General features: G+C 47.7%; 2 protein-coding genes across 6 annotated transcripts in view; one reads left to right on the top strand and one right to left on the bottom strand.

Moving 5' to 3' along the window:
* LOC119181469 (1-phosphatidylinositol 4,5-bisphosphate phosphodiesterase delta-1) overlaps window positions 1-3,581 on the bottom strand; it is an 81,400-nt gene extending 77,819 nt beyond the window's left edge. The window contains exon 1 of one of the 2 annotated variants that reach the window (XM_075875129.1): window positions 3,286-3,581. Coding sequence is in view for 1 of the 2 variants with exons in the window: in XM_075875127.1 (XP_075731242.1) it covers window positions 3,291-3,345 (55 nt within the window). In the remaining variant the exon portion in view is untranslated. The remainder of the gene's footprint in view (window positions 1-3,285) is intronic. The other variant, XM_075875127.1, reaches the window with a different exon arrangement.
* The window catches only part of LOC119181838 (uncharacterized), a 138,493-nt gene that overhangs the window by 86,817 nt on the left and 29,692 nt on the right, over window positions 1-21,984 (top strand). For 3 of the 4 annotated variants that reach the window (XM_075875121.1, XM_075875122.1, XM_075875124.1), the window contains 3 exons: window positions 18,603-18,757; window positions 19,732-20,067; window positions 21,303-21,572. In XM_075875121.1, the coding sequence (XP_075731236.1) occupies window positions 18,603-18,757; window positions 19,732-20,067; window positions 21,303-21,572 (761 nt within the window). Of the gene's footprint in view, window positions 1-8,788; window positions 8,926-18,602; window positions 18,758-19,731; window positions 20,068-21,302; window positions 21,573-21,984 lie in introns of those variants that run through there. The other variant, XM_075875123.1, reaches the window with a different exon arrangement.

The raw sequence follows: 21,984 nt of genomic DNA, 5'->3' as shown, positions 1-21,984 counted from the left end.
AAACCGGACCTTCTCGAGGAGCGTTGGCTAAGTTCTAAAACTATTTCAAAAGCTAGTTCAAAGCTTGTTCAAAAAAAACTAAAGCTAGTTCAAAATCTAGCTAAAGCTAGTTCAAAAAAACTATTTTTTGAACTAGCTCAGATCTGCACGACCAACTGTGGGCGATCCAGCGGGCCCGGACAGCGGTGGAAAGGGCATACGCCTCACCGCACAAAACGTCGAAATGGCCTGAGCCCGGGCCGGTAACCCTGCAAGGTTTCTTTTTTTTTTTAATAAAGTTTTTTCCCGTCCATCCGTCCACACCTTGTATCTTTGCTAATGCGTATTCCACGTGCTCCGCTGTTCGCGTTTCATTTGACGGTGATAGAACAACCCTCAGCGAAGAAATGCACGTACTATCGAGTAAATACCGGCAGGACACAACGGCATCGCCATCATGCTACGTATCAAAAAAACATCTTAACTTTTTGTTTTTGTTTTCTTTTTCTCCACGAACAAACGCGATGACAGCTCAATTCTGCGTAACAGATGGACAAAAGGACAATGCCGACGTCCCGATGGCGGACAGCTCGGCGTACAATTGTGCGCAGAAAAAACATCGCGCACGTGGGAAATCTTTTGTTTTTTTATAAGTTCCGTTTACTCATGTTTTTTTTTACATAATTATCCAGTGACTCAAAGCAGAACACAAATCTCTGAAAATAACTGGCAGGAAACTAAATCGCTGGACTGAGATCTCGTGAGAGTCTACCCCGGATTCACAACGGTTAACCCCCGTATTCTAGAACGTCCCTTCACTCAATGACGCTTCACCTTCACTCGAGAAAGCCGATGGAAGCGCCCTCTCTAGGCACGGCAAGTCACTGCATATCAGCGATAATGTGGTGCGATTCTCCAGCAGCGCAGCTTCATTTTTTAGCCGAGCAGCGGCGCCGTGCTCAACTCTGTCAAGTGAAGGGCGAAGTCGAGTCGAGGAGTGTTTGTGAATACGGGGGTAAGGCTCTCTGCTATTAATCCGATGGTCGTGGGTTCGACCCTGCAGCCGTGGCGGTCGCATTCCGACGGATGCGTATAATATATACGCTGTAGAGGGCAGTGTGGTGTCAGTGCACCTTAAAGAACACTTCAACATACTTGTGAAGTGTTTATCCGCTTTCTAAACAGAACCTAACAATTCACTCCTAACAAAGAAATATTTTTTTGCACTTTATCATTTAGTATTCTTCAACGGTCCGCTTTCTAAACAGAACCTATCAATTCACTCCTAACAAAGAAATATTTTTTTGCACTTTATCATTTAGTATTCTTCAACGAACTAATATTTGGCTTGATTTTGGCTGATCGTGTGAGCCACAACAGAGCCACTGTCGCACTGACCGCAAAGTTGCACGGAGGCAGCATTTTCATCTTTTGTTGTAGCAGAGCTTTCATTCGCACAAACCTAGCTCGTCAATGACACTCAACTTTAGGAGCATCTCATTACTGTAGTCATGAAATAACGATGCCGATATACACCTGTCACAGGTCACCTTCGCGTAGCGCTCTGTGCAGCGAATTGTGTGTACGCATTGAATGCGTAAATACAAATTGGGAAGTAAAAAGCCTCATTAAGTTTGTAAATATTCCTGTTCAAAAAAAATTTTTTTTTTCTGTATAGCGTGTGCACGAGAGAGGGGTTGGGAGTGAGAGGGGAGCACTGAAACGTACCTTGCCCCCCCCCCTTCCCCCCTGAATGGGTACCCTGCAAATGCTTATGTTTTATTCATTTTGAACGGCCTGAGGACAGTGGTACATATATGTACCACTTTTTATGCGACATTATAAAAGACAGCGGTACATATGTACCGATTTTTTCTTGGAAGCCATTCTGCCGACTGCTTCGGAAACGGTGTGAAACATTATCTCAAGTCACTTTAAATGTTGTTCTGTAGATTTTAACAAAAACTTGTAATTTTGAGAGTAGTGCCTTACGAAGGCTATCAGTATGTCAGAGCAGCGGCGAATAGCCAACGTTATCACTGCTGGTACTACGCGAGTAAATACAGCAGGCTCCGCGCAAACTGCATACAACTTAATATTATTAGAGAATATCACGCGTAAAAAAATGTCGTATAGTTGAACCATAACACACAGTGACCCATAACACGATCAGTGGATATGCATTGACGTATACATTGTGCTTAGAATGCGCAGAATGTTCTGTTTTCAATAATTTCAAGGGATCGTCATTATCATCATAGGGTGCACGTTAAAGAGCCCCAGGTGGTCGAAATTTTCGGAGCCCTCCACTACGGCGTCTCTCATAATCAGATGGTGGTTTCGGGACGTCAAACACCACATACCAATCATCATGAGCCTGACTACGCCCACTGCAGGGCAAAAGCATCTCCCATGATCCGCAAATCAACCCGGTCTCGTGCTTTCTGCTGCCACGTTAGACCTGAGACCTTTTTAATCAGATCGTTCATTTAGCTTCCTGTCCCCCTCTTCGCGCGTTTGGCTTCTCTGGAATCCAGTGTGTTACCCTTCCCGACCAGCGGTTGGGGTATCACTCGCTCTCTGTTTGATACCAGCATTGACTCCGCGTTTGACACTGTACTGGCTTTGCAGTCCCAGTTGGTTGGCAATTCAACGATCACTGGCGGTCTCGTTTCGATGGAGGATGTCAGATGATGTTAGACAACATCAGATAGTCGAAATATCCTGAGCCCTGACACTGTTCATAATACATGGTTTGGAGGCGTCAAACACCTAAAATCGTTATGTAATTTTTTGCCAGTACAGTTCACAATTGGCTGCTAACACAGCAACATTTTTCTTTATTGTGGTACTTTGAGTCGATTAAAAGTAACTGTAATGCTGAAAGTTTGCCAGTATTGGTTTCAATTATGTTCTGGTGTTCTAAGACTGATTTGAAAATGGCCTACTTACTGTACGAAAACAGTCCGAACAGTATTCGATTATTAATTCGCATTCGATTCCGTGCCATCACTATGCGATTCAGTTGCAAAATTTATTATTCGCACACCAAAGCAATTCATGTTTTATCTTCCAATCGCGATATCAGACAAGTCGTTACTATCAGTCGAAGTGATCAGCCACACGTGTACGTGTTCACCGCCGACCCGTCGGAGTTCTTATCACGCCGGCAGGGAAGCGCTCACGCTTTCGAGAGCACGAAGCGAACGGAAGGCGCAGCTCGCGGATGAGCAGTGCATGCCTTCCCCCCGGATACGAGTTGATACAAACAGGCGGCGCGTTCCGCCTAATGTAAACACAACGCACCTCACCTGCGTTCAACGTGGGAGAGCAGTTATCGTCGAGGGTGCTGGTAGACGTATCCATAACAGTCTACGTTCACGCCACGGTATCCGCACACTGGCGCGCGCATCGGAGATCGTAGGCGTCCACTCCTATTCGAAGCCGGAGTCGAAATCCCAGCTGCTTGTCCAGCGAGCTCCAAGCATTTCTCCGTATTTTTCTTCTTGCGGTGTGACAGTATCTCCAGACGTACGGCATAACGCCGGCCGGAGAAAAGAAACCCTGTCACATGGGCCCTATTGTTCACAAGCAAGCGGCAGCAGCAGCGGAGGATTCGCGCAATCGGAGTCCGCGAGGTGGCGGCACAGCTGCACGCTGCGCACCTGATAACAGATCGCCCCCTCTGTTTCCGCTTATTCCGTGCAGTGCTGAGGAGCCCGAATGGCTTGGCGTCGGCAAGACGAGCCGCAAGTTACCGGTGCACGCTTTTTCTGTTTTGTCCGAGCGTGGCTGTGATGGCGCCTTCTGTTGACCACACTTGGCGAGACATTTACAAATCGTCGCACCGGAGACACCTCCAACATCACAGCGTTTTCGAAAACGCCGCTTCAAGCCCTTTGTCAAGGGTGCGTAGTTGACAAACCAAACGAAAGCTGTTGAGAGCTAGTTGAACGGCGTATGGGGTTCCCGAGCGCGCGTCGCATTATCACGCACTGCACACGCTGTAAACGAGTACTGATAAGAGTTCTTATCGAATTACCATAAAGATTTTGTGCACGGTGTGTCAGATATATGAAGAGAAGAAATGGCGGGGCAAAACAAACGCCGTACACCGCGCCAACCAATATAAACGCAACACAGCTGCCCGCACAGAGGACCGCGTGAGTGACGTCACAACGCTCATTCTCATAAATACGAAGGACGTTTTTTAATATTGGAGACATTGCAAAACAAGTGTCTGCAATGCCGCCTCAATTGTGCGGCCATGTTTGAAGTGAATAATTAAGCTGCAAAAAAAAAAAAAAAGACCTGACACCCGACGCAGTGCCCCTAAGAAATGTGCCCATGTTTGCAACCCCTTAGGAAGCATGGCTTAGTGTCATTGTGTGTGTGTGTGTGTGTGTGTGTGTGTGTGTGTGTGTGTGTGTGTGTGTGTGTGTGTGCGTGCGTGCGTGCGTGCGTGCGTGCGCCAGTATTGAATGCAGTGCCAATGGCGTATAATCAGCGGGTGACTATTACCCCAAATTTTCATCGCCATGGCATACAGAGCGAAACATGACCATCTCAAGGGGGTGCCCCGCTCCCAAAATCAAGAATAAGCCAAACTGCCCCCCCCCCCCTCCCCCCCAAGCCTCACTCGGAAAAAAATTTCTGCCTATGGGTCTCGTGCATAGGCGACAGTGTTTTCATGGTTCCAATTCAGTACATGCTTGGTGAGCAGTCTTCACCGCTGTGAGACATTTGCCTCCACTTCACATCCGTCGATCGCCGTTATTCGGGAAACTTATTTGCGCTATCCGCCCATTGTTCAACTCGTCGTCATTGCGAACGATTGCTTTGCCGTATTGTACAGCTCCGAGGAAACATTGTAGGAGTGGATCGAAGCGATAAAACACTGCGGTGAAATGAAACCTTACCTTATGATCGCGGTAAGACACGCTTTTTTGTTCGTTTTTACAGCTGAAGCGCGAAAAGGTAGACAACAGACGAAGGGGACAATGAGGACAAGTGCTAACTCCCTACTAAAATTTTATTGCAAAGCACCGAGAATATATACCTGTCACATGGCATCACAATCAAATCAATCAGTGCACAAAGATGAAGACGAAAACAAAAAAAAAACTAAGCAGCAGCGAATTTTACATAAAAAACCATGTGCCGCTAGATTCAAGTAATCTAGTTCTTTTTTGTTAGCGCGATGGATGGCTTGATGACGTAGCTGCGATTTTCTGTCTCAGCCGCCTCAATGATGAGCCTATCATTAGAATGTGCAGTCAACACAGTTGTTTTTATCAAATACCGGCATGCATTTGCATTCTGCGCCATGAGTCGCAAGGAAACTATCAGAACCTTTTTTTTACTTTCTGCTTATGTTCAAGTAATTACACATTGAGGCATCTACCTGACTGCCCTGCGGTCAAAGGTACGTCATATATTTTCATTCTTCACACATTTAAGAAATTATGTGTTCGGCTGCTTTGCCGAAAGGTGAGAAACGAGAGATAAGGTTATTGTGATGCGGCTCCCACAGGTGTATATATTGGCGACCACCATTCCACGTCACATGGCCATCTGCGAGACCTCATCCGGGACATTATACGCGAAAAATTGCGGTCTATGGGCTTCACACCTCCTACACCGCATCCTACACAGCCTTCGGGAGTGCCATTACGTGACATCATCAGGGAGGAACTTACATCCCTGACTGGCTCTGCGCCCGTACAGCCACCAGATTCTCGCCCTATATCCACGTACCCAGCACCTCCACAACGTATGAAGTCTTGGTAGTCTTGGCTGCGTCGGCGTTTATTTGAGGAAAGACCTCGCAAAACGAACGGGCAGAGCCAGTACACAGGCGATGACGATGACCCAGAGTGGCAATGAGGACAAAGAGTCAAGTGGATGATGGTGATTGTGATCATGCAGGGATGAGGGCGATGTAAGTAACAAACGCCCACAATATATGAGTGTACAGCCAGGGTTGTATGCAGAATGTTTTTTCGGGGGGGGGGGGGGAGCAAATCATTGATTTAATGTGAGGGCCGGCGAAGCAAATGCTCATATGGCGCTACGTGTGCGTGGCACACAAAAAAAGTGGCGCAAAAAAAAAAAAGCGGCGGCCTCAAGTACTGCAAGTAACCGCTCCTTTGTCGTCTACCAGGGACAGCGTTCCGCACTATGGCATGAAGACAAGAGAATGGATTCGTTGCACTAGATTGTACACCACTATAATTATCCGTATCTCACGGCCGACTGCTCTTATCGATAACGCGGCCGAGGCACTGTCAGATATATATGGCTGATTCAAGACCAAAGCGCCGCGTTTCTTTGGCCGGGGAGAGTAGATAGGGCGATCTATACATTTTTTTTTACTTTCTTTCCCAGGGTCAGCGTACTAGAGGGCGCTGCTTCCTGATGCGCGCTAGAGTAACTGTATGTGTGTAAGCGCTTGTGTTCTGTGTGATAGTTGCTGCGCTTCCTACCAAGGTGTATGTACTCCCTACGGGAACATGTACTGTAACTACGGGAGCATATAACTGTACATGCTACCTAAAGGTAGTATACAGGAGCATATACTGTAACTACGGGAGCATATAACTGTATATGCTACCTCAAGGTAGTATACGGGAGCATATATTGTAACTACGGGAGCATATAACGGTATATGCTACCTAAAGGTAGTATACGGGAGCATATACTGTAACTACGGGAGCAAATAACTGTATATGCTACCTAAAGGTAGTATACGGGAGCATATACTGTAACTACGGGAGCACATAACTGTATATGCTACCTAAAGGTAGTATACGGGAGCATATACTGTAACTACGGGAGCATATAACTGTATTTGCTACCTAAAGGTAGTATACGGGAGCATATACTGTAACTACGGGAGCATATAACTGTATATGCTACCTGGAGGTAGTATACGGGAGCATATACTGCAAATACGGAAGCATATAAGTGTATATGCTACCTAAAGGTAGCATATACAGTTATAATGTAATGTGCTCTAATACGCGCTGCGGTCAAGTCACGTGTCGCTCTTTCAGATTTCGTGGGCTTTCTTTATTAACAATATAAATGGGGAGCATGCATTTAGTAGGTTGTTGAAAATAGTGCAGTTAGATGTCAGTTCAGCGTGCCTACATATGCGTCATTCAGGTTTTAATGATTAGGTAAGTTCTTGTTGAGTTAGAAACATCATTAGGTTTAATTAACTAAACACCATTGAGGAAAACATTAGTAGTGGCTACTCGAGTATACTGGGAACAATATGTACTTGGTGTGCTTCGCTTAACTGCATTCTTCTTTTCTTTATTTGGGCTGCGAGATAATTGGAACGCCCTGTATACTTACGAGCACGCATAAAAACGCACGCACGGACATACAAAGCATGGTTGAGCCCATCCCTCACCCTTCTGCTCCGAAGAACTGCTGGCTACGCTACTGATCATTGAGTCAGTCGAATCCTCTCACCACTTTAGCTTGACTGTTCTTCGAAGATCTATCTATCTATCTATCTATCTATCTATCTATCTATCTATCTATCTATCTATCTATCTATCTATCTATCTATCTATCTATCTATCTATCTATCTATCTATCTATCTATCTATCTATCTATCTATCTATCTATCTATCTATCTATCTATCTATCTATCTATCTATCTATCTATCTATCTATCTATCTATCTATCTATCTATCTATCTATCTATCTATCTATCTATCTATCTATCTATCTATCTATCTATCTATCTATCTATCTATCTATCTATCTATCTATCTATCTATCTAGTGTGTGTGACGTTAAACCCACGACGGTGGCCTTGTGGTTACCGTGCTCCACTGCTGAGCCGAAGGTCAGGGGATCAAATCCCGGCCGCGGCGGCTGCATTATCAGTGGAGGCGAAAACGCTTGACCCCAGGGAAATCCTCCACCATATACACACGGCGTCTCTCATTATCAAATATTGGTTTTGGGGCATTAAATCTGAGCATTATTCATGGAAAAAATATTGTTGCGCGAGTGCTTTGTCGAGACCCCACTGTATTATTGATACCGCATGTCACTACGTCTTCCTGGTGAGCTTACGCTATCTCGGATATCAGTCATTAGACGACGCCGCTAAGGACAAATGAAAGGAAATGACGACGTCATCAACGTTCCGTTTATATGAACGAACGGCAAATTCAGGAAAGCGGGCCGGCCGAGGGAACGACCAATTTAGGTGGCGGTAAACTGTGTCCCCATCTCGCGCGCATATCAAATGAGGACTCCCTCTCATAACAGTCACTGTCGGTCCGCTTTACCGCGGCTACAAACATGCACCCCCCCCCCTTCCCCCCGGATCATCTTTTAACGAACTGCAGCGTGATGTAGCTTTCCCCTACATCATCTCTTAGTGATCCTTCTCTTTCTAACTTAGCGTTCGTCTCCCCCTCTCCCCCCGCGACACACACACACACACACACACACACACACACACACACGCACGCACACACACGCAGCTCCTATGCAACAACGTGGCCCATCATAACGGCGCACCATTCATACAACGAATGAATCCTAGCGTGACGTCCACCTTCCTCGGTGAGAGCATGTGCTACTTCTGACCGTGGGTTATAAACGAATGCTCGGGGAAGAGGGAGGTTAATGGTGGGAGGAGGCGAAGAGAGAGAGGTCATTGGGCTAGGAGGGAAGGGTCATTGTATAGCTCGCGATGAAGTACATCGGCGCAGAAACGAAACCGCTTAGTTTCACGCGCGGCACGCTCGAACCGGCGCCGCGGACCGCTCGGGCCTGTTTTAGTACCGCCCCGAAGACGATTGTGATAGTGGTGCGTACGCGATGGATCGAGACGCCGGATGACAAACTGCGCGGCCACGACACTGTCCCTTTCGATGCTGGATTGACGTCGACGTGGTGCATTCTGTTCCAGGTGAGAGCAGCTTCTAGTTCTTGACAAGGCACCAACGCAAGATTCTCGATGTCCGTTAGCGCGAAAAAAAAAGTAAAAAAAAGGGGGAGAACGCAGGGTGATTGACCTCAACGTAAAAAAAAAAAGAGAAACGTTTGTCAAATTTTTCTACAAAATGTGTGCGACAGTTTGTTTCTGCCTTAGCCAAACTATATAGCGTGCTTCCAATTTCGACCCATTCGAGGTCAAAGTTCTGAATCTAGAATGAGTCCTTTGCAAAACCACAAGAACAGATCTGTCGAGCTCACGATCTCGTACGACTGGCGGCTTGGTCGTACTTTGCAAGTGGGCGTGTGACAAGGGTGTTTTTTTTAATATCACGTCATTTAGTCATCTAGCTTCTTGTCTTTCGAACTATATACCGCATCAGATGCGTCTTCGCTATCTTTCTACGAGACCACTAACCTCGACTTAGTTCTAGTTTGGACATAAACATCACCTTCTTCAAACCGTTCGCAGCCGTCTTTCTAGGGCTGCCTTCCCTGAGACGAATGAAGGAAGGCAATGTTGATGGATCGTTTTTTTTTTCTTTTCTTTACCCAATCAGGAGATAAGGAAGCCAAAGAACGTTAGGGAACGTTAATCGTATTGTTCTTTTTTTTTGTAGTAACTGCGATGTATATGATGATGATGAAATAAACATTTATTTTTCGAAACAGTCTTCTCGAGTTTGTGAGCTCGCGGTCACCCTAGGTGGGAGGGTCCCTTATTCCAGGAATCCTCTGGCCGCAATCGCCTCCCGGGCCCTGGCGACAAGTCCTCGCTGGTCGTCTAGGTCGCGTGCGGCAATCTTGACCTCCCACGTCTCGGCTAGGGGGGTCTATACGTGCAGTCGTTGCGGTCTTGGTATTGGCATCTTCGTGGCGCCACGGGCATTCGAGTAGTAGGTGGGCCAGTGTGTCTGGCACGTCGCATATGGGGCAGTTGTAGGCGTATAGCGTTGGGTAGACTCTATGCAGTAGGGTGCCGTGTGTTTAGGTGTTAGCTTGAAGTCTCCTCACCCCAAGCTGACGAAAGAAGAGGCCACAACAATTCGGAGGCTTCATGCGATGTATAGATGAGAAGAAAGTAAAGTGTATGACAATAAAACTTGCTGCTGCAGGCGTATACGCGCCCCCATGGTTCCCATTAAGGGGGAGGGGGCAAAGGTTCGCCGCAGTGTCCCCCTTCCCGATAACTCAATGTACGAGGCTGACTTTGCCTCCCCCCTCGTCTCCCGAGTCACAGCGCCCCTTCCCTATTATGCATGAGGCTGACTTTGCAACCCCCTCTTCAGACACTAGCGGGCACACGCCTGTGGCCACAGGGACCGAACCAGATAGTGTGGACGAGTGGATGACCGCCACCTTAGCTCGTTTGATGAGAGCGTAGGGCTCCTCATCCGAGGGTTGCAGATTCGGTACCTGCAGGCTAGAGGCAAGTTGTCCCTTTCATGCCTTCATTATCTATTGGTCTTTACGACGGTTGTGTTCCGGAGACATGTCATTTGCGTCAAGGTTTACGCAGTGGCCTCATTTACACGTTTCTCCCGCACTATGTAAGTACTCTTCTACGCATCTGATAAACACTGAACTCGGGGTGCACACCTTGCGCGAAACCATCAGGAATGTATTGTCGCCCCACGCGCTTTTATTGAATGCCCGTGCAGAGCACTGAGTGTCTTTGCCTGCTCGTTATTGTTGTTTTCCACCGGACATGGTACATAACCAATGTAGAGGATTGGCCTAGCAGAAAGTGAATTTCGCCAATACGTCCTTTATTGTTCCATTCCTAAGTACGCTACTTAAATAAATAATTATTTGCAGTGCCAATTTATAACAGGTCTTCTTCAACACACAGTTTTTCTCCTGGCTGCATGCACCGAAAAAGCGCATTGGGAATGTTGCGGCTCCGTGTTCTTAAGAATGAATTGTTCCTCTACTTGGCCGTGCATAATTGGCTGGGACATATTAGAGCAAATAATAAAGAGATCAACACAAGATAGAAGCGCCTTTCGTCACCTCCTTTCCATGCATTTGTCGTTCACGCTAATGCGTCACAGGCTGTGCTCTTTCCCTGTGAAACTTGTTCGAACTCGACGAGCTGATTTTTTAGATGAGCAAACAAAAAAGTAATGCTAACAAATAAAATTGCTCTCCGAGCGTTGCGCATTTATAAATAATAATTAGCCGTTTAGGTAAATGGTTAACTGGAGTGGTTAGAAACGCGCACTGGATAATAAGGTGGTAACTGTTAACTTATGTGATGAAAGGCACGTTGGACTTCAGGCCAACTTTAATTCAGTTCAGTAAACTCGAATAAGCCAAGGCTAGGGCGGTGCGTAGAATAATCATCACCCAGTAGATAGATCAGCATGCCAGGCCATCATTTGGCTAGGTAACTTCTCAAGCGTGTGGTCCCATCTCCTTTGCCTGTGATCATAAAGCTTTCGCATCAAATGCTCGAAACAAGGATTCGTTTATTGACTCTTTGTACAAGTGACAATTGTATGACCTAATGAGCTTTCAGTAAACGTAGCTAGAGGGCAGATTGATTGATTGACAGTTACGGTAGCTTACTTCTCTAACCTCAAGTTGACATGGCCATCAGTTTTTTAGGGGCGAAGCTCCTCTTAGTCTAACGCTGTCATGCTTCACACGTAACCGATAGAAGAAGAGACGAGAAAGAAAAGAAGGCAGTATATCCCGCACAGTATAATAGACGGCGCTGTCTCATATAAGTTCATACAAACTGCAGTTGAGTGAGGATATTCTAGATGGCGCTGTACCGCTACTCTCCGATTGGTTGCTGCGCGGGCTGTGCCTGGGTAAGTGGAGAACGAGTGCCTCTCACAGTTTTCTCGATTGTCGCCGTACGTACGTGGCACATCTTTGGTGGGGCATGAACAAAGCAGAGCGGCGGGCGCGTTGAAGACGCTTGCGCTCGGCTTTCTTGGCTCGTGTCTCGTCGGTGTTACCCAAGCGCCGTCTGCATTCTCTAACGCGATCGGACGCATGCACGGACGGACGGACACACGGACAGATGGACGCTTCATCCCACTCATCGTCATTCACTCCTTGGATACGCTGTGACTTTTTTGCGCGTCATCTAATGAAAAGAGCTGTGCTTTCGCTATCTCGAGCGAGTAATTTACTAATACAAGATAACTATTTTCTGGGTTGCTAGATTCAAAGTTCGACTTACGTATGGCGAAAAGCGAGTCCACTATGCTCGGTGGGAGCGCGTAATTCGTACAATAAATGTGCAAGCTGCTGATGGATCCGCTGTTATGTCGTGGGCGTGGGTATACTTATAAGCTCCTGATAAGCAGGTAAGTTCGTTCAGTTGCACTCCTTATCTCAGGTATATCATCCTCCCAAAACCCGAGCGAAGTATTCAAGAATTAATAATATTAATAATATGCGGGGTTTTTGCGTTCTAAAATCACTATGATTGCGAGGGACGCCGCAGTGGGAGGCTACAAAAATTTCGACCACCTGGGGTTCTTCAACGCGCACTGACAAGGCACATGTAGTACTCGGGTTTCTATCATGTCGCCTCCATCGAAATGCGGCAGCCGCGGACGGGATTCGATCCCGCGACCTTCTAGTCACCAGTCGAGCACGGTAACCGTTACACCACCACTGCGGGTCTTATAGCATGCTGTTTAAGTAGTTTGAATGAAAGAAATGGTATTTCACTTTTGTACAAATGAAGCAGACGAGTCGTGATGCATACGAGTCTCCACGAATGTCTGCAGTCCGTGACAAACGCGAGTGTTAGCAAAGCGCATGCACAGCTCATACAGTTACTACGAGCCACGTTCCGCGCGCTGGAAGCTGTATACGGGGACGTAAACATTAGGCCGCAGCACTCGTACGCCTAAACACGAACGCTTATCTTCGGAAAACACTTCGCGTGAACAGGACGTTGTTATAAGGCAAGTTGTCGCCAAAGTAGACGTGGCAGCAAAGGCGCCGGTGACAGATTCAATGCACTATCTCTGCACGGTGGTCATGAACCCCCAAGGACGATGACGAAGAATTTCAAGCAATGGAGCTCACAAAAGAGATAGAGAGAGAGAGAGAAAGAGAAAGAGAGATAATATAATGGATGGAAACACCTCTATTGATGGAAACAATCTTATTGAAATGAAATAACAAAACGAAAGCGGATGGAACTTGTTTGCAGGACGTATGAGAAAAAGAGAAACGTTGAACAAAGGGACGGAATCTGGCGTAGAAAACAACTGAGCAGGGACACTTTTTTGAACGCGTGCCATGCATGGCTGCTGGGATGTTTGCTTTCAGGGGTCGTTCGTTCGCGGGACATCCCATGGCCCACTTTCGGGTGCGCTCCATGGACTGCCGACCGTGAAGAGATGTGGCGATTAGAGGGCTTGTGCTATCACCGCACGTCCAACGCCGCTTTAATATGCGAAACTACTCGCAGAACGTGGCACTAATGCCCAAATATCAATTTCGTTCAGCTTATAGAAAAAATTTCGATGGCAAACATGCTGTACCTTGTTCGCATGCGCTGTATGCGATCGTACCTCAAAAGCGGCGCACAAGGATAATAACACTGTGGAGGCTTCGCTCAGTGGCTGCTTTTTTATAGCATGCTGCAATATTGGTTGCGCAGTGAGTTGACACCTATACTTTGGCGTTAGTTTCAGTGGTTAGGTCTAGTGGTTTATGATCACTGACTGCTGACCCATAGGTCAGCAGGCGGGTGACTGCTGACCTGTGACAGCGGTCAGGTGATTGCTCAATTAAGGACCATAACCCATAGACCGTAAATCCGAGTCAAGAAAGGACCATAACCACTAGTCAAGAAACTCCGTCAGTCGTGGAGAGAAAGCTATTATTATTGTGAAGCGGTTCGCACTCTCTTCATCTTCTTCATGATGGAAAAGACAACGAATACAAAGGTGGACAGAGAGAGAAAGAGAGAAAATTTGGGAGAACCTGCATTTGGACCTGCGTAACCTGAGTGTGCGCGCGTGTGCTGCCGAATGTGCTGTGTTTATCTATCTTCCCTCTCTGCTCTCTATCTTTCATCTCCCCCTTCCCCCTCCCATGCGCCGGGTAGCAAACCGGCTGCCTACAGGCTGGTTAACCTCCCTGCCGTTCTTTTCCTCCTATTTTCTTTCCTTCCTTCGATACAAAGCCGAGCGTCGTAACCACTCGGCTGTCCAGGCACGCTAATAAAGAATAGCATAGTCATGTATAGCATAGCAGAGTGTAGTATAGTATCGAAATGGGTAGATAAGGGTAGTGAAAAGCAAAGAGGTAGAGTGTAAAGTATGGTATAGCCATGTACATAATATAGCAAGTATGTGGCAAAGGGGAGAGAAGAAGGGAAATGAGGAGGGAATAGAGTAAAGCATAGCATAGTCTTGTGTAGTATTGGATAACAAGGGGTGCGAAAGGATAGTGCAACTGAGAAGGAGAAATATAAGCAGGGGAGAGAGTAAACATAGCATAGCCAACTATACTGTATATAGTACAGCAAGTACGTAGGAAAGGGAAGTGAGGGTGTGGAGGAAAACGAGGCGGGGGAAGGCCACCAGCTCGGCTTTTTTCTCAGTCTTCGTACCACTAGCGCGTAGCTTCACTGATCTTTTTTTTTTTTGGGTCTTGATTATTTTTTGTGGCAATCTGTGCTTTATAGTGGCCGTCCGGACGTCTTTCGAAGAAAAAATCACGCGTTTTATATGTAGGACGTGTTTGTAAACTTGAGTAGCCTCTGTGGTCAAAGCGGCGCTTTTCTACAGTGATGGGATCACTGAACTTCCACAATATCGCAACCCCTCCTCCTCCTCAGCTTACACACACACACACACACACACACACACACACACACACACACGCACACGCACAAAAGGGCCTGGAAGAGAGAGCAAGCCGGCATCGACACTGACGTTACTGACCTTGCCGCTCTCAAAGCGAAAAATAAGTTCACATATATGTTCAAAATTTGCGTGGATCCACGGGGGTGTGAAAGGGCCGTGTTATACATTCCACTTCTAAGTAGGCCATATGCCTCCCTGGTGGTGCATATGCTTTCAAACAATGGGAAGACAACCTTACACAACAAAAGACAGTGAAAAAAAAAAAGATGTCGTAGAGTGTAGAAAGCAAGAGAGAGCGGGGGAGTTGACGCATATGTACCGACATCCTGAGTGTCTCCCCAGGCTCCATACTCAAGTATGAGACAAATAATTACAGAAAAGAACAGCAAATTGAGATTGTCAGCTTTGGTAACAGTGGATCAACGACAGGGTGCGAAGAGCATGTACATAATGCGACAAAAAAAAGAGAGAGAGAGAGAGAGATAAAGCCGCGAAAATGGGGCTACGTTACGGAAAGCGGCGACAACCTTTCTCCTTTCCCTTCTCAGCCGCGAAATGAGGACCAAAACGTGGCGCCGTGATGCGTGTTCCAAAAAGTCGGCCAGCCGTGTAAATGAACAACAAGCTGGCGGCGGCGAAATGAAGCGCTGCCGCGTAAGAAAAGGCGACCGCACACAATGGCGCCGGACAGCGGTCCCACGGCCGGCCGAATGCATGCGTCCATGAATGGACTATATACGTAGAGGGTCCTGCATAACGCTTGTGATGCCCGTGCAGAGTGGCTCTCTGTTGGGCGGCGTTTCTATTTCGGAGCAGGAGTCGATGCCCCCCACCCCCCGGCTCATCTACCGGCGTTGTCCCATAGGGCTGTTCCCTCTCGACTCATCTGTCCATAGGGTGCTTGCTATGCTGAAGTCTGGTCCCGCCACCGTGGGACCTGGTGACGTGCAGACGAGGGCGAGCCGTGTACCAGGAAGTAGCTCCGTCGTTAGGCTCCGACAGGCAGCGAAAGAACCGATGGTGTGTTCCAGTATACGGCCAAGTGGTCGTGACGGTTAACATGGTGGAAGTCTGACTGTAGTGGACGAAACTCTTCACTGGATGACCTTGCGCCCGTGGAAGCAAAAATAGAAGTGCAAGCAATACTGTACACTGATAGCGGCGATCAAAGCCGTCGACCGTTATTAATCTGATATCAGTGAAACACGACATCATTTATACATCAGCGTTTGAACCTTCCAGCGTTATTGCTGGTGTTCGCATAAGTTCCCGAATAAACTTGACTTCGATTCGTTAACTTCGATTCATAAAGTATCCCAAACACCAGCGCGACGAGTGCCGAGCCGATCACATCAAACTAAGGAAATACGGGTGAGTGGTATACTATACTCTCTATATACTCAACAGGTATATAAACGGTCATCGACCATCTTTAGTCGCATCCCAGTTTTAACAAATATGGCTAAACAGATAGGTTTCACGAGGACGGCATTGTGTACCAACATAATCCGAGGTGCTATTCCAAACATCGGCGAATTTGTCCGTGTTGTCGGATTCCATAATTATGGACATTGGCGAATGCCGTCATGCTCTCAAATTATGTTACGGTTGCATTCTAAGCCAATGAGATACTCGTAGTCGCACTCTGGGTCGAGCAGAGCGAAGACATAATGTCATATTAGGCCAATGAAAAGAAGCAGTAGCAGTTCTTTGTGCCAATCAGAACCACCGAAGGTGGAAGCTGACAACATTGCGGAGTTTTACAATGTCCAGAATATAATTTATGGAATAGCATCCCGTGTATTAGTTCGACGTTCAAACAAGATTTCACCCTCACAAATTATTTCGTATTGATAGTTTGTCGTACGCTTAATGTGAGCGACGCGGGAGTATTGTACTTTGAATGTGAGAGAAGGTGGGAAAAAAAAGCAGCGTTTCCTATTTGCTTTCCAGTACGCTATGATTGGCCAGTTGGTGCATCGTTACTCGAAAGACGTGACGCAAGGTTTAAACTGAGAAGAACGAAGATGAGACAGGAGATGCCTCACGTTCGTTCTTCTAACTTTTTTTTAAATATTGCGCTTCGTTTTTGAATTAACTATTTGCTTTCTTCTGCTGTCTCTCACCGACGGGGTGGACGTCAAACAGAAAGCACAGTCATTCTCAGGGTGCCTTCCACTACTCGGGCGACTTGAGCGTGCAGCTGGTTTTCTTGCTGACAACGTAGACTGTCTGTGACGGTGGGTACGACTGGAACACGCCTGATAGCCCACGCCGTCAACCAGGAAGTCGACCTTCTGTGACAGGAGGCGAAAGGCGACTCGGGGTTAGTTTTCGTGGCTGTCTCGGCGGTCGCATGGTGGACGAGGCGGCGTCACGGGGCGGCGACCCCGTGACACTTTCAGGTGTCCGGAAGACCGTGTTGTGCAGACGGGCGTGGACAGAAGCGGGCCACGGCTGGCGTGTGCCCTCTCTGACGAAGAATCATTTGAATCATGATTCGCGGGGCTTTAAGTGGGTTGCTTCCACATCATTGCTTGAATTTCAATGTTTAATAACAGCAGCCGGGGATATATGAGTATAAAGTTCTGGGTTTGATTTCCGAGCCAGGACGAATCACGTTTAGAACACCCTGCAAACACGCTTGCCTATCTGTAGCTTTGGTTGCGATTTAACGAAAGTCACCCGGCGAAAGTAAATTCGAAGTTGTCTATCACAGCTTATTTTTTAAACCTTGCCTTGCCTTTTATGCCGTTGTGCCTTTTTAAAGTTCTTTTTGGCCTTTAGTATCAGTCCGCTTGCATGAAGGACACAAAATGTAGTGTGATTGATTGATTGATATTTGGGGTTTAACGTCCCAAAACCACTATATGATTATGAGAGACGCCGTAGTGGAGGGCTCCGGAAATTTAGACCACCTGGGGTTCTTTAACGTGCACCCAAATCTGAGCACACGTGCCTACAACATTTCCGCCTCCATCCAAAATGTAGTGTGATTTCGGTGTACTTTGCTCTCTGTTTCACCCTCAATCTCACCTCTTCCTCATAAAACAGCTTGAGATGGTTTCAGGTGGTATAGTTTACTCACTTAGTGAATCACACACACACAAAACAAAGCTGTATGAACGAAAGAAAGGAATGATTATGGCTGACATGTTTGGCACAACATTAACTGAAACTAACAGATAATGAAGTCAAGGAAGGTATAAGGATTGTTAATTATACTACTTCAATTGTGTTGTTGCGATTACGATACAAATGCGAAGAAAGTCAAATGAATGAAAGGACAACTCACTGCCGACAGGGATCGAACTTGGAACCTTCAAATAACGCACCAGGTGCTCTAACAATTCGTGGAAATCAATAGTAGAGCATCAATTGTAGAACGTCAATGGTATAGAGCAGCAAAACACGCGGACGAAAAAACCACTTACTGTCAGCATAGTGCCGAGCCTGCCTGGAACTATAAGGACCAACTGAAGGGACAGGAGAGATGTTGTCTTTCCGTCCACTTCCCTTTCTACACATTTCTATACGAATTACTATACTACAGTTAAAAAAGTCAAACTAACGTATACCCTATGCATTCATTGGTTTCATTATCTGTCGGTTTCCGTTGAAGCTGTGTCAAAGGAGCTGTATAGTGCTTTGTTATGCTCTGAGACGCAGGTAGTTTACGCATCTCCGCATGTCACCACTGACACCTGTGGTACAGTGATGGTGATCTCATCGTCCAAGACGGAAACATCGATTTCATAAACAGTGAGCCTCTCCCGTTGCCGGTGTGCCCTGGCACTCGCAGGACGAAGGACATGCGCTCCAGGATCGGCGGGCTGGCCCTGACCATCCGGACCGCGGCTGTCCTTTGCCTCGTCCTCGAAGCCGGCGCCATGGCGGTCCCTCAGGCGAGGGAGCTGCCCACGCTCAGGGACGTCCAGTTCTGGAACAAGCCTCCCGGTGAGAGAGGAAAGCCCGAGGTGGTGAACAGCCGATGAGCTCAACACCCAGCATTTCGCTCATGTCCTCCCTCTCTTCCACATTTAATCAAGTTCTATATGCTGTAGTTATATCACTATGGTTATACATTCCTTAGGTTTCGCTTGTTTCAAGACCTTTCTTTAATGCTGTAAAACTATGCATATTGTTCACCTTGAATGAAACTGAGTTTGTATGTATTGACGATGTTATTTATGCTTGTCCATGCACGACTGCGTTGGTGGCTACTTTGTGCCAAATTGGCTACTTTTAGACCACTTTGGCAACGAAAATGTTCAGTTGGCGCCATGACATTTTCAGCCTACCTATACACATCTCGTTTTAAATAGTCAAAATGGTTTTATTTATCCATCCACAATAAAACCTTTGTTCATAATACCGTTCATCTTCTATTTATATAGCTACAATTATTATAGGCGACACTGCTTTGGCTTAAATTCTGAGGCATTTTGAAGTCCACCCAACGGCAACCCTGTGTCCATGCTCCGAGTGTGCACTGGGTGCTCGGGTTCCGTCAGGCAGAGAACAGCTGCCTTTTGCCCTTGTATTCAAGACACTACTGTCTGGAATAAAGAGCTGAACTAGTTTTAAGTCCACCCAACGGCAACCCTGTGTCCATGCTCTGAGTGTGCATTGGATGCTCGGGTCTCGTCAGGTGGAGAACATCTGCTTTTTGCCCTTGTATTCAAGGCACTACTGTCTGGAGCTGAACTATTTTTAAGTCCACCCAACGGCAACCCTGTGTCCATGCTCTGAGTGTGCATTGGGTGCTCGGGTCCCGTCAGGTGGAGAACATCTGCTTTTTTGCCCTTGTATTCAAGACACTACTGTCTGGAATAAAGAGCTGAACTAGTTTGTCAATCTGCGAAGCGCTTAGCGATGTAAGAGTGGGTGGAGTAAGTGAGTGAGTGATCGTGCCTGTCTATACGCTGCAGTACATTCGAGGAACGAGCAGTGTCCCCAGGGCGAAGACACCGTGACGTTTGAAAAGATGGTTGCCATGAAGCCGGGCTCGCGTCGACTGTCGCCCATGTTCGCGCCGCGCGAAGACTTCCGCTCACGGGGTGCCGTGACGCTGGACTGTCTACGGCGCTGCCAGGCGTCGCCCCGCTGTCTGGGCGTGGTGGTCAACTACGAGCACAACGCGTGCTTCGCGGCCACCGCGCTGGACGACGAGGACGTGGCCAACACACTCGGCTCGGCAACCGACCAGCCGAACCTGGTGCCGGCATCGGACCGCTCGAACTACTTCGCCAAGATGTGCGTCCATGGTGCGTGCGTCAGCTCGACAAAGCGTTTATGCTATTTTAACTAGGTGAAAGCATTGACACCGTATTCTAGAACGTCCCTTCACTCAACGCTTCACCTTGACTTGAAAAAGTCTATGGGAGTGCCGTTGCTTGGTAGACGGAGTCACTGCATACCAGCGATAACCTGCCCCGCCACGGTGGTCTAGTGGCTAAGGTACTCGGCTGCTGACCCGCAGGTCGCGGGATCAAATCCCGGCTGTGGCGGCTGCATTTCCGATGGAGGCGGAAATGTTGTAGGCCCGTGTACTCAGATTTGGGTGCACGTTAAAGAACCCCAGGTGGTCGAAATTTCCGGAGCCCTCCACTACGGCGTCTCTCATAATCATTGGTTTTGGGACGTTAAACACCACAAATCAATCAACCAGCGATAACCTGCAGCGATTCTTGAGGAGCGCAGCGTCAATTTCAGTCGAGCAGCGGTGCAGTGCTCAACTCAGTCAAGTGAAGGGTGAAATTTTAGTCGATGAGCGCTTGTAAATACGGGGTTAGATTCCTCATCAAACTTGAAAAACGGCCGTCGGCGTCAACAAGAGTGATGCGACAAAGTCACCGTTGTGTGATGACGTTATCACGACGTCACAGATCCCGATACTTGTGACGCCATAATGAGTTAATAGTGACGTCACGACAAGAAAGGCAGAAACGACGCCCTTGTCCTTTGTCTAGTCGTACTCGTGAGCACTGCACAAAATTTTCATCATGAACGCCAACCGACTAGCCCTGCTTACTATCTTAATGCGTCAATGTGACGTTTACATGGTGATGTTATCACATGGCATCATCCCTAAGCCACAGATATACCGATCCTAAAGTCTCGTGAGGTGCAGAGAGCTTAATATATGCCTCCGATCCCGGAGGCAGTGGTTAATTCCTCTTGGTGCAGGAAGTTTTCGCGTGTGAGGAGATGGATGCAATCGAATGAAAATAAAAGAAAGAAAGACCTGATAGGCGTTCTAGCTGGTGTAGATTCATTGCAAAAACTTGGTAGCGCAAACAAACGGGACAGTGTAAGAAGGTCGACAGACAAGCTAACTCCGTTCTGTGCTGGTTTGTCTACCTCCCTGCTGTGTACCGTTTGTTAGCGCTATACCAAGACGTCATCAGAAAAAAGACGACGGCCTTTCGCCTTCGCATCATCTCAGGCGAATACGAAAGGGTTCCTGCGAGTGTTGGTTGCCCTCTCTCACCCGCCGCAGGTCCTGCGTGCGACAAGGACTGGGTGATGGAGCGCGTTCCCGACAAGGAGCTGCGCGGCTTCGACGACCGCGTGGTGTCCGGCGTGCCCAGCTGCCAGCGCTGCCAGGAGCTGTGCCTGCACGAGTCCTCGTTTCCCTGTCGCTCGGGCGAGTTCGACGGCCGCGCCAGGGAGTGCCGCCTCAGCTCGCAGGACAGGCGCTCGCAGCCGAGTTCGTTCGTTCCGGCGCAGGGACCGCACGTGCACTACTTCGAGAACCTCTGCCTGCCGCGTAAGCATGAGCGCGATTCATTCGTGGTCATTAGAGAGTTTTAGTATTGCGCACGCTGCGTACGTGGCGGCGTTGCGTACGTAAGGACGCCACGTTCTGCGTAGTGCGCATGCGCAGACCGCAACGCGCACGTATCGCGTTACGAACGCAGCCGCTGCGTACGCACGCATGAGATGCGTGCGTGCGTACGTATGAGGTGATCGCGCCACTCTTGAACAAGTTCGCGACAGCGTGAGACTTCGTTTTGCAAAATGTCGGCATCGAAGGCAAGCACCGACCGGCTCTGTGGCTTAAAATATGGCCATAATCTGGCTATAACACTTGGATTGGCTCACATTGGCCGTCAACAACACGTGCTTCTATTTTGATCTACCAGATGGCGCAACAGGCTTCACGCTCGTTACGTACGCGG

The sequence above is a fragment of the Rhipicephalus microplus genome, chromosome 10 (genome assembly GCF_043290135.1).
Source record: "Rhipicephalus microplus isolate Deutch F79 chromosome 10, USDA_Rmic, whole genome shotgun sequence".
NCBI classification, from domain to species: Eukaryota; Metazoa; Arthropoda; class Arachnida; order Ixodida; family Ixodidae; genus Rhipicephalus; species Rhipicephalus microplus.
This window is presented reverse-complemented; position numbering and strand designations above follow the sequence as displayed.